This window comes from Marmota marmota, unplaced genomic scaffold (assembly GCF_001458135.2).
Source record: "Marmota marmota marmota unplaced genomic scaffold, marMar, whole genome shotgun sequence".
In the NCBI taxonomy this organism is placed as follows: Eukaryota; Metazoa; Chordata; class Mammalia; order Rodentia; family Sciuridae; genus Marmota; species Marmota marmota.
In genome coordinates, this window is record NW_026000016.1 from 39,197,936 (window position 1) to 39,211,201 (window position 13,266).

Below are 13,266 nucleotides of genomic sequence, written 5' to 3' on the forward strand. Positions count from 1 at the left end.
GGTGGGGAGTAGACAAGGTCTTGAATGAATCCTGAATGTCAGATGTCACCATTATTGGCTGGGACAAGGACACATGTGCATTGACATTTAATCCGTGCTCTGGAGGCCTGAGTGGAACTGTGGAGTTCAAGGTCATGTGGGTGTGAACCCAACTACATATTTCTTATATCTACACAGTAAATAAAAACATTAAGTTGTGTAATTGTATTGTTTGGGACCCTCATTTATTATTATTGTAAATGACCACCAAGACAAAGTAGTTTTGATATATGAATATTTGTTTTCACGAATATTGGTGTCAAAGACATAGTAGGATTGCTAAGCTGAAGTGATCCACACTGAATTGAAAGGCAGCAAGTAAGCCAGGCACCTTTTTCAATCTCTTTTGGGAAATATGTGCACATGTGGAGTCCAGGGACATATGGGTATCAACCCAAGTGCATCTTTTTTACAGTCCATACAGTAAAAATAAATGTATTAATTTTATGTAAAGGTTTGTTTACGATCTTCATTTCATGGAGTACTAAATGACCACAAAGACAAAATGGATTTTGACATGAAACTTTTTAATTGAAAATAAAATGTACTTTACATCCAGAAAAGCAAAATTATAAGCTACAAGATGATGAATAATTCTGTAATCTCAAAGCAGTAAACTATCCCTTCTAGATGTTTATTACCATGAATATTGTTGCCAAAGTGACAAAAGAGTTGCTAAACTGAAAGGATCTGTGTGGCATTGAAGGCAGTGAGCCGGGTAGACATATTCTTCTCCCTCCTCTGGGAAACATTATGGTGATGTTTCTATACTAGTTTGTCTTTCCTTGTTTAGTTGTAGTTCTAGTAATTCAATCTCAAGGGATAGCTTAGATACTTCCAGGGCCATTTTCACATCTGCCGGGTTTGGGAGACACTGCAAGAGTTTTTTTCCTGTGTATACTTGATTGCACCCTTCCTGGAATTCCTGAAAGAGAGAGAGGTAGTGGGTGTGGTGGAGCCTCTTCTCTCCAAATCATGGAGGAGGTGCACCCTGAAGATGGAGTGCTCCAGATAAGGACCAAGACCAGCTTCAGATTTGTGGTTGACCAGAGAAAACCAGAAATCTGAAGCCCCCCAAAGTTTTCCTCAGATCAGTGTCTGTTCTGAGATAGCTGCTCAGAAGACTTCCATGAGGGTTAGGGTACCCTGTTGACCACTCAGCAATAGAAGAGTATATTATATGATGTATAATATAGAAGAATATATTATATGATGTAGAAATAGAAGAGTATATTATATGATGTAGAAAAGTAAGCATCAGTACGAGACCAAACTAGATTTTCCACTTTTGCTGGTAGACTGGATATGCTTAAGGGGTAGTCTTCTGTGGTCAGTAAAAGCCCATTTTAGTGTTAGCAGCTAATCATAGCAGGGGATGCTGGGCAGCATCAGCCTGAGGGTCACAGCCAGCAAAACTGGATTCTTTTCTGCTATTACCAAGTGGCACAGTTGCAGTTCTTTGTGGCAGGCTATGCCTCCAGAGTCTCAGCAGACTACATCAGCTAACTACAGGTTTCTTTCCAGGTTCTTGTCTCACAAATTTGAAGACTGAAATCCACAGACAACAGAGGAAGGCAAGAGGGAAAGGAGTAGGATTTGTTTAAGAAGAAAAGAGAGAGCAGGACAAGAGAGGCCTCCATACCAGGCTGCCATTTAAATGTACTGGGTTAGGGATTTATATAGCTACTGGGGAGGAGCATCGATCAATACCTATACTAATCAGGTCTTGGAAAAGTACCAACACTACTGGTTTGCTCCAAGATCTTCTAATTGGCTGTGCCCTTTCAGCCCTTAAGTTTGAACTTTCCTGTAACCTCCATTTGGGTTCACCCCTACTTCTGTGCATCAGGCCTTCAGGGGCTGTGTAGTAATTTCTGTAGGGCTAAGTCTAGGACCAAGCTCCTTGACCAACTTAAAAGTAGAAAAATCCAGACAGATAGAAAAAAAAAACACACTTAATTGGGGCCCATTAATTATTCTACTTTTTTCAGTACTATGCCACCCTGGCCTTCTTGCAGTGCATTTGGGGAGATTAAGTCAAAGAGGCTAGTTTCCCCCACAGAATTCTGTGGAAAGGCTAGAAGAGGCAGCAGGAGATAGCAGTTCTCTCATGGGCTCTGTTTATGTTGCTCTCAAGGAAGAACAGGAAAACTTACCACCTCTAAGCGTGCTTTAAGGAAAAAAGAGAGAGTTTGGTTGAAAGACTGAGAAATGAATCCTGAAAATCAGATGTCACCATCATTGTCTGGGAGAGAGCTTGGTGGGGACCACCATTTTTACAGTTTGATGGCACAGAATTTCCTTGAATTATGCCACTTACCCACTCACACTTGGGCACTGCTGGGTGCCAGGCTGTGTCCTCTGAGCAAGTGATCATTTGGCTCCCCACCACTCTAAAGCCAGAGTCACAGTGGACAGTGATACTTTCCATTTCAAGATACTGATACTTATTCACAGACAGAGTCCCATTTTTAATCTCTGGTTTCCGACAGATAGCTATAATGGAAACATATTTTTAGGCAATCTGTAAATCTAAGAAAAAGCATAGCAATAGTCTAAGATAATAAGAATGAATTACATTTAGGAGCTGCTAATTGTTCTATATTTCATTTTGATAACAAAAATATTAGGCCAGGCACAGTAGTATACGCCTGTAATCCCAGTGGCTCAGGAGGCTGAGGCAGGAGGATTTTGAGTTCAAAGCCAACCTCAGCAAAAGTGAGGTGCTGAGCAACTCAGTGAGACCCTGTCTCTAAACAAAATAAAAAATAGGACTGGGGATGTGGCTCAGTGGTCAAGTGCCTCTGAGTTCAAACCCTGGTAACAAAAAGAAAAAAAAATTATATATATTGGTTAACAGCTTTATTGAGCATGGTCTAAGTACTTTATGTGGCTATCTCACCTCTCACAATAACCCTCTAAAGTGAGTACTGTTATCTGGGAGAAAGTTTAGATACTGAGAGGGTAAGGAACTTGTCCATGGTCATCACATTTTAAATAACATGACAGGATATTTTTTTAAAGGGGATGTGACTCCAGATTCTCAGCTAGCAGAGTAACTCTCACCCACAGACAAGATTGCTGCAAGATGCTAGGCATGGAGTTTTTCTTCTTTTATCCTGTGCCTCCTGTGTGCTATGGAGACAATGGTGCAAAATACATTCTAAATTATTATAAATATAGTATTATTATTGTTGTATACATGTAAAAATCAGACCCAATCTTGATTTCTCCTGTTCCAGATGGGTTGGCATGAGGAATCCCCTCCATACACACCATTTAATTATAGCAGGCAGCACTCTGCACATGACTCTGATGGAAATATCTGTCCATCCATTCAATTTGAAATTACCCTAGGAGAGCCTACATTTATGCTAAAACAAGTTTCCTTGAAGATCTTATAGAGCCTGCAGGTAATACTCCTTAAAATGTGATGCTCCTAGGACAGTTGTGAAAATGTTTACAAGAAACCAGGAATAGGGGCTACCTCAAGAAGGCTGAATTTTGTGACTGGGAGAAAGAAGTAGAGGGCAGGAATTTTTGTGTCCATTTTTTAATGCTTTTTGTATGGTGTACCACCTGCATATATTAATTATTTAAAATAAATGAAGTCAGATCAAGTGTTTTAGTGCTGCCTCTGAAGGGAACATCTTTGCTCTTGATCTTCTCCTAACAGTTCCACCAGCATTTGTCATGGGTCGAGGAGGGAGCTGAATTACCTTTGCACTGAGGAGGTTCAGGTGACCACTGAGAATAGGAGCAGGAGAGTTTTGCTTCTCCAACCAGTTGGTATCCTGCATCGCATTCATACACAATCTCAGTTTTATATAAATGAAAAGATGGTTTATGATGTCCGTGGGCAATGGTAGGTGGGAAATTGCAATTTTGATGGTGAGACACTAAAGTAAGAGAGAATAAGTGTGTGAGAGAGTACGTCCCGGGATATGTGTGGTTTGTAGAAGGATTCACTCTGTCCTTCCGTCTTCTCTGACACACTTCCTTTGAGGAACACGCCTTCCCCATACCAGCACAAGAGAATAATCTTTATCACCAGAGAATAAAATTTGTTGCTGCAATGAATCTGTACAATGAACTCTCAAACATAAACCTAATCTTCTACTAGCTTTAAACCCCTACGTAGCTCCTAACAACTTCCCTAGAATTTACTACCCCTAGTCCAGATGGCTCTGTAATGTCATTTCTTCACAAACCTATTGATCTGTTTCTAAAAATTGTAAAATTCCCTGCATCGGATATTCTTCCAGGTCTTCACTTTTGTGAAGGCAAAAATAAAATGAAAATGTTTTTCTTCAGGTCTCATGTCAATTTGGCTCCTAGATCCCATTTAAGAACTAAAAGGGTAGAGATGTATAGTGGGGTCTACACATAGGATTCTCTACATCCAACTAGAAGACCCATTCATGGCAATTAAAAGAGAAAAAAGGTGTGGCATTAGTACCGTGGTCATGGAATCACTACTCCAAACACATAGTATATCACCCAGAACCTGCTGGCTTGTTAGAACATTGGGATGGCCTGAAAGGCAACACTGAACAGGGATAGGCACCATCTTCCAGAATTCACTTTGAACCAAAGATCCATCTTTATATAGCACCGGGTCCCCAATTAAATAAATGCATGGGGTCCAGAAGCCAAGGGAGGGATGGCATCAGTGGCCCAGCTTACTATTGCTCTAAATGACCCACTTGCTTGAACATGTCTAACAGGGGAGAAAGTAATTTTCTCATTGATTTATAAGCTTTAACTAATGTCCGGCGTCTTTGGGGCTTCTTTAACCCTCTTGCTCAGGAGGAAAGAAAAAGAATCACAATCCTGACTGAGGTCATCGTTCCTAAGCATCAATAGTTAAGGCTATCAAACACAATGAGGGAAAGGAGGAATGTGTTTAGCACAGTGAGTGCCCCTTGATCAGGGAGAAGAAGGCATCTCACAGGGGGTGACAGAGTGACAGGAGAGCTTAGCCAGAGGATGGCTGTTGAGGCAGAAGAAAAAAGGAAGTTCAGGAAGGTTTAGGCAAGTCTTATTTTACAGATTAAGATATATACATCAGAAATGAAGAACAGGGAATGTAAACAAAGAAACAAAAAACAGTCATTGAGAAGTTCAATTTATCTATTAGATGTGATCTATTTTTACTGAATCAAAAAAGAAAAGGAAATTGAGAAGGCCAAGAGCATTGGAACAAAACAGGAGGGTCAGAGAGAAAGGGAAACCTGGATCCATTTCATGAAATGTGGGGTATATGATTCTTTTACCTAATTTTAAACCTTCTCATAATAATCTCCATCATATTGATATAAAGGCACTCCCTAAATAACATGACTCTTTACGTTCTTACCGTGGTCACATGATGGTGTTCGGGGACTCCATGTGCCATCTGATCCACATGTAGCTGAAAATTGTCGCCCATAACACGTGTATGAAATTAGGTCTTTGTAGATATAAGAACACTTGTTGGTAGGGTGGTATCTTTTAGGGTGAATGATTTTACCATTCGTCAGCTCTGGTACTGGGCAACATACTTATAAAAAATAAAAAGTGAAGATAACAGTTAATAAAAGCACCGTGAAGAAGCTCCTATGGCTAACAACCTCATTTCTACCTTTGAAGGATATTAGTACTGAAGAGATGCTGGGGAAACAATAGAGACTCAAAATGTTCCAAGTATGTGTTCCCTGTCCCTGATTGCTAAAGAATTCTAATCCAGTCATTTTCCTCCAACAAAACATTCTCATTAGGAGCCTCCAAAGGAGAAGTTGTAACAAACCTGTGTGAAAAATATAAATTTTCAAAATTATTCAAGAACAACGACAAATAACATCCACTTACTAACTTCCCTGGGGTTACGTCATAATTAAGTTCTCCACTTAACACTTCTCCAGACGCAAAGAAGAAAGTTCTCAACAGTTTATATCCACCAGACAGTTCATACATAGATATAAATTGATATTATTGCTTATGGCAACAAAAAAAGAAGTTTTTCTTTTCTGATGTAAAATTAAAAAAAATAGCTATTCAGATTCTTTCCTTTTGGAAATAATAATAACTGATACAGAGTTATAATTTTTCATTAATTAGTAGAAATAAGGACTTTAAATGGAACTGGAGCCAGGCACAGGTGCACACCTGTAATTCCAGCACCTCTAAAATAGCCTAATGCTATTAGACGGGTAGAAGGAGACATTTTCTCCATTTTTTTTTTGTCAATTTCACTGAGATGCATAAAATAGCATCTACCTAACCTATCTGTGGGCCCCTCCCTGGTTCCCACAAGTAGAGGCGGCACCTCTCCTACCAATGAAACTGGACAAAGTCTCCTTTGTATCCTCCTGAGGTAAGAATATTGGGCAAGGAATCAGGATTTGTCTTCTAGAGGCAGATGAGGAGATCCAACTCTGTCTGCCTGCTGTCTTTTAAAATTAAAAGCAACTTCTCATTTGCCATTAACTGTTTTTCTGCATCTTGCATTTCCTCATATTGAGAGTAAAAACTGGAGGGAATCTTACTCTGGGGATGCCAAGGAAGCTAAGAAGGGAGATGCCCCCTATCCTGGCCTGATTCACTGATGTGTTCTTTGTCTCATCACCTAAGTAAATCTGCATATGAATCTGCCTTTTGTCCAACTTTGCTGCCTTTTCCCCTTTAAAATTTTTTTTATTTGTTCTAATTAGTTATACATGATAGCAAAATGAATTTCAATTCATTGTACACAAATGAGCACAGCTTTTCATTTCTCTGGTAGTATATGATGTAGGATTGTTGCACCATATGTGCAGTCATCCATGTACCTAGGGTAATGATATCCATCTCATTCCACCATCTTTCTTACCCTCGTATCCCCTCCTCTCTCCTCCCTCCCTTTTGCCCAATCAAATTTCTTCCATTCTTCTCATAGCCCCTCACACCCCATTATGGATCAGCATCCACTTATCAGGGAGAGCATTTGGCCTTTGTTTTTTTGGGGGGAGGGGGATTGGTTTACTTCATTTAACATGATATTCTCCACCTCCATCCATTTACCTTCAAATGCCATAATTTTATTCTCTTTTAATGCTGAGTAATATTCCATTGTGTATACATACCACAGTTTCTTTACCTATTCATCTGTTGAAGGGCATCTAGGTTGGTTCTGCAGTTTAGCTATTGTGAATTGAGCTGCTATGAACATTGATGTGGCTGTGTCCACTTTCCTGGCCCTTAAGTTTTCCAAAGAGGGAAATTTGAAACAAAGGTATCTTCTGTTTTCATTCAAAGCCAGCTTTCAATAAAACCGCTTTTCCTGCCAATGTGACTCCAAATTTTGTGGAGGCATGAATGGAGGAGCAGTTCTACAGAATAACAGAATGGACACTGAAAGTATTGAGCGTGCCCATCGGCCTCCATTGTAGTGTCAGGCAATCTCTTAATGTGCAGACATGTTTTATTCTGTTCTGATGTTTTGTCTCATATCAGGCAATATCATCACAAACCATCTTTGTGTGTGTGTTTTACTGGGGACAGGTTGCTTCCAAACCCTCTCAGACTGCACAGTGCTACTAACTAAGCACAGATTAAGAAGCCACAGGGAAAATATGATATGAAGTACATTTGGAATTAAACTCAACACTACACAACAAGCCAACATCCCAGGTCACATCGTCAAGGGAAAGTTGCTCACTAATAAGATTCTCATATAAAAGTGGAAAAGATATTCATCCCAACAGATGCATAAATCTCAACCCAGAAATACAAGAAATATGAAAACGCAAGGCAATATTACTATTCCAAAAGTTCCCTAGTAACTGAATCCAAAGATTGAAGTGGATGAAATGTCACATAATTTGGAAGACTGATTGATAAAATGATCAGTGATTTTAAAATACAAATAGCAGAATGAATTAAGGAAGACAATGCAAGATATGAAAGAATAATTCAATAAAGAGACAGATTCTGAAAAAGAACCAAATAGAAATCTTGGAAATGAAAATCTCAAAAATCTCAACTGAGGAGCTGGGGATGTGGCTTAGTAGTAAAATGCTTGCCTGGCATGCATGAAGCCCTGGGTTCAAATCCCCAAGCACACACACACACACACAAAAAAAAACCCCGTCAACTGAAAGTCTTACAATAGACTAGATGAAGTAGAAAAAAGACTATCAGGGTTTAAAGACAAAGTAAATACACTGGCAAATTCAGATAAAAGTAAAGAAAAAATAAGAAATGGTGAATAGAACATATAAGGTCCTGGGACAAAATTAAGACACAAAATATTCAAATCACAAGTTTAAAGGGAGAGAATAAAATTATAGGCTAATTGCATAGAAGACATAGTAGGTGAATTAACAGCATAAAATTTCTCAAATATAGGCAATATTGTTGACATCCAACTACTGGAAGCATTTAGAACCTCATATAGAAAAGACATTCATCCCAACAGATGCATAATGATAGGAACTAGTACACATTTTTCAATAATAACCCTGAACATAATTGGTCTGAATTCTCCAATTAAAAGACACAGACTAAACAAATGGATTTAAAAACAAGACCCAACTGTTTAATTTCTTAAAGAAACTCAACTAACTACCAAAAACATACAGACTGAAAGTGAGAGGATGAAGAATGGTATTTCAATCAAATAGAATCCAAAAGCAAACAGAAATAGCTACACTCATAGCTGAAAAAAAATAGACATCAAACCAAAATACGTCAGAAGAGACAAAGGAGTTCATTACATGTTGATAAAGATTATAATTCATCAAGAAGATAAAATGGTTTTAAATATATATGCATCAAATGTTAGAACATCTAATTTTCTGAAACAAATTAATGAGCAATAAACAAACAAACTAGAGTCATTCCCTCATTCAGACAACACCAGGAACTTGTCATTAAGGGACTTACCACTAGACATTTTTTGAGCCTGAGCCCTGAGTCCTAGCCTCTTCCCTTTCCTGACATTGCTGATTCAAATGATATGGACAGATAATCCAAGTATCTACCAAGTTAGGTGTTTATTACATTTTATCTTCAAACATTTGAAATGGCATGTAGACTAAAGTCCTTTAGAAAGAACAATTCAATGTATTTTTAGTATATTCAGAGAATTGTGCACCATCATTACTATCTAATATCAGGATATTTTTACCAAAAAAAAACCCATCTTAATTAGCAGCCACTTTCAAGTCCCACCTTTCACCAGGTTCTGTCAAACAACATGACTCTACTTTTCCTCTCAATGGATTTCCCTATTCCGAACATTTCAAATAAATGGTTCATACAATGTGGTGTGTGTGTGTGTGTGTGTGTGTGTGTGTCTTATTTTACTTTGAATAAAGTTTTTAGTGTTCATCTATGTTGTAGCATGTGTCAGCCCTTCATTTTTATTGTCAAATAATATTCCATTGTATGAATGTGCCACTATTTATTCAGTTGAGGAACACTTGGGTTGATTTGCTATGTTGAATAATGTTGTTCTGAACCTTCTTATAAAATTTTTTTGTTATGTATGAACATCGGTTTTCATTTCTCTTGGGTAGATACCCAAGAAAGTAATTTCTGGATCACATGGCAACTATATACTTAAAATTTTGGAGGAATTGTCAAAACTGTTTTCTAAAATGGCTGCACCAATTTGCACTCACACCAGTAGTATATGAGAGTTCTAATTCTTCCACAAATGTTAGTGAGAATGCCTATTTGTTTCCTGTAGCCATTCTAATGGATGTGAAGTGATACTGTTGTTGCTAGAGAGAGGACCATTCTTACAAAAATAATAGAGAAAATTCTTTAGACTGAAAGCAAATGACACCAGACAGTAATCTAAATCCATGTAGGAAAACAATGAGCACCCAAAAAGTTCAACAAAAATTGTGTTGGTAATTATAAAGAACATATGAATCATCTCTTGGTGTCCAAGGAGATTGGTTCTAAGACTCCCCATGGGTACCAAAATCTGCAGATGCTCAAATCCCTAATATAAAATATTGTCCTATTTACATAAAACCTATTAATTTCTTCACGTGTACTTTAAATAATTTTATCTCTTTCCTAGTTATATACCTAGTACAATGTAAATACTGTTATATTGTATTGTTTAGGGAATACTAATAAGGAAAAAGGTCTGTACATGTTCAGTGCAGACAATTTTTTCTTCCAAATACTTTCAAGCCACAGTTTGTTGAATCCCTAGCTATGGAACCTGTAGATACAAAGGGTCAATTGTAATTGCATATTTCATCTCCTTTATTCTTTTAACTGATTTAAATGGCACTTGCATAAAATAATATATAAATAAGTGCATTATTAAGTCTATAACATATAGAAATGTAGTACATTATACAATAACCCAAGGGTGGTAGGTGTGAACAAAGCTGCATTGGAGAATAAAAACAATACCAAGTGGTAACTTAAAGCCATAGGAAGAAAAGAAGAAATCCAAAAATGGCAAAGAAGATTAATGTAATAAATTCTATAAATATATACTTGTGTTCCTTTATTTTTCTCCACTATCATCAAAAATATGAAGCGCAAAAAATTTTAATCAATAATTATAACAGTGTACTATAGGAATTCTACCAAATATAGGCATGAAATATTTTGCTAGATTCTTGGCTGATGATTTTCTCTTTCTACATTTTGAATATATATCTCACTGTCATTTAGCCTTCACTATTCCTGATGAGAAGTCAGATGTAAATCTTATTGGGGTCATTGTACATGACGTGTTTGTTTCTTCTATTTTGCTATTTTCAATATTTTCTCTTTATCTTTGACTTCAACATTTTGACTATGACGTGTGGATGCTGGAGCCTATTTAAGATAAACCTTTCCCAGCATAGGACTTTGGAAAATGCACAATGTTGAAGAGCTGCTAAATCTAGTCCACTCCAAATACCCCTTCTACCTCCAGGACGCTGGAAGAGATGGGAATTGCCATTGTCAGCCCACCAAAGCAGTTCTCCAAAGTGGTGATTTAGGGAGCTGAGAGCCATTCTCAGTTCTAATGTAATGGCCTACCACTGTTTGTATCAAGTCTGTTGGTACAGAGTTGCTGAATAAATGATTCTCAATTGGTTGTAAATCCTTTGAACAATCTCTAAGAGACCTTGAGTGGGTTTTCTTTGCTAATTTTTACTAGCTTAATAAATACCACTCTGAGGAGTAGTCCAACTCCTAACACCACTGTTTCAGCAGTCCCCAGAGTAAGGCTTTTGACGTTTCAGTAAAACAAAACTAACAGCACAACGCATTAACGACTTTCTTACCAGTTTTATGATCTTTGGGCAAGTCATTTAATCTGTTTCCTTCTGTAAAATGAGGATAAGAGTGCCCATAACTGTTGGGAGGATTCATTAAACATAACTCTTATTATGCACTAAGACTACTACTTACTCTTATCACTATTTTTAAAATATATGTTTAATTAGTGTATTATAAGTACACACAATAGTGGGATTTGTGAATATATATTTCTATAAACGCACATATATAACAATATAATTTAGTCAATTTCATTCCCCTGTACCTCTCATCCTCCTTTCTCCTGGTCCTTTTCCTCTGTGCTACTGGTCTCCCTCCTATTTCAGGATATCACTATTTATAATGATCCACATGAATTTAGAATTTCACAGAATCAGAATCAGCTCATTCACACAACACCTTTTTTTTGCAAGTTAGAAAAGGTATCTTTCCTCAGGATACTTTATTGCTTATCTTTCAAAGTAATGATCATAATATAATGACTTTGCTAAAATAAGACAAGTTTTCTACCAACTTAAAGAAAAGTGTTGAAATATATATAACCAATCCATCATGTTTACAATGTGAATGCTTCCCCTTCAGACTAGAATAGTCATGACCTGCACAAATATCTATGGCAGCCTTCTCTGGTGATGTAGGCATTGCAGAGTATACTATAATCATTCTTCTTTCCAACAAGAAAAAAAATGAAGAAAATTATTAATCTAAATTTAATTTTTTTTCTGGGATTCAAAATGAGTCTAGATATACAAGTATGCTCACAATGACATTTCTGGGTACCTTTAGATGCCAAACACTGAAATTCCTTCATGGTCCATACTTACTGGGCTCACAGATGGGAGGAGAAGTATTCCATTTTTTATTAGCTTCACAATGGATTGAACTGCTGCCTTTAAGGTTAAAACCTTTCTGGCAACCAAACACTATAGAGTCTTTGTAAGAATAGGTCGGTCCAAATCCAGAGATGATGATTCCATGTGGAACAACTGGTGCAGGACAGTTGATATCTAAAAAAAAAATCACGAGAAAAAAAATCAAGCAGATTTTAAAAGATAAATGGCAATAAGAATGTTACTGCTACCACTAATCCAGTTAGTAACACAAATACCTAATATATGTTACTGCTACCACTAATCCAGTTAGTAACACAAATACCTAATATAAGTATGTCATATAGATACAAAGGAAATATTTTTAAATGAGTGTGTGTGTGCGCACATGCATGTAATTTCAGCTTTTCAAAGTCTCAGTAAAATGAGGTCCCATCATACTAGTCCTTCTATGAGATGATCATGAATAAGTCCTTCAATTTACTAATAAAGATTAGTTATAGGTAACTCAGAAGACCTATATCTGTGAGGCCTAATTTTCTCAGATAATTTGGGTTGTAGGTCAGTGTAATGATCTGTAGGTCAGTGTAATAATCACCATAGTAATGATCTGGTGATGGTCATGAAGAGGTGGCCAGAGCTCCATGCCCCAACAAGCATAGTAAAAATCATCCCCCCCATCCCTCACCCTATCTCCAGTCAGTTATCAAACCCTATCAATACAGACACATTTACTCCTCTATAATCCCTCAACTTCTCTCCAGGGCTGCAGCCACTGCTATAGTTGAAGCCACATTGACTGGATGGTTAAGCAGTCTTAGTTCAAAACACCACAGACTGAGTTATTCCTAAACAATAAAAATTCCTCATATCTGGAGACTAGGAAGTCCAAGACCTGGGCACTGACAGCCTTAGTGTCTGATAAGGGTTTTCGGTGTATTTCCAAAATGGTGACTTTTGTGCTGCATCCTCTCACGAAGAAAAGGATGAGGGTTGAGTCCTCCTGTGACAAAAGATCTAAAAGGACCAAGGAGCTTCCTTTCCTCTCTTTTAAAAGGGCACTAATCAGTTCCCAAAAGGCCCCATCTCTTAGTACCACTGGGGCCTAAATTCCAATATGAAGTTGGATGAACAC

At 37.5% G+C, this 13,266-nt stretch overlaps 1 protein-coding gene across 4 annotated transcripts in view; it reads right to left on the reverse strand.

Annotated features, from left to right (window-relative positions):
* Window positions 1-545: 545 nt before the first annotated feature.
* The window catches only part of LOC107140596 (C4b-binding protein alpha chain-like), a 30,254-nt gene continuing 17,533 nt past the window's right edge, over window positions 546-13,266 (reverse strand). For 3 of the 4 annotated variants that reach the window (XM_048809515.1, XM_048809514.1, XM_048809516.1), the window contains exons 7-12: window positions 12,126-12,308; window positions 11,307-11,348; window positions 5,399-5,581; window positions 3,759-3,938; window positions 2,360-2,535; window positions 546-964 (exon numbers count right to left, since the gene is read on the reverse strand). In XM_048809515.1, coding sequence (XP_048665472.1) covers window positions 791-964; window positions 2,360-2,535; window positions 3,759-3,938; window positions 5,399-5,581; window positions 11,307-11,348; window positions 12,126-12,308 — 938 coding nt within the window. In that variant the 3' untranslated portion in view covers window positions 546-790. The remainder of the gene's footprint in view (window positions 965-2,359; window positions 2,536-3,758; window positions 3,939-5,398; window positions 5,582-11,306; window positions 11,349-12,125; window positions 12,309-13,266) is intronic. The other variant, XM_015483724.2, reaches the window with a different exon arrangement.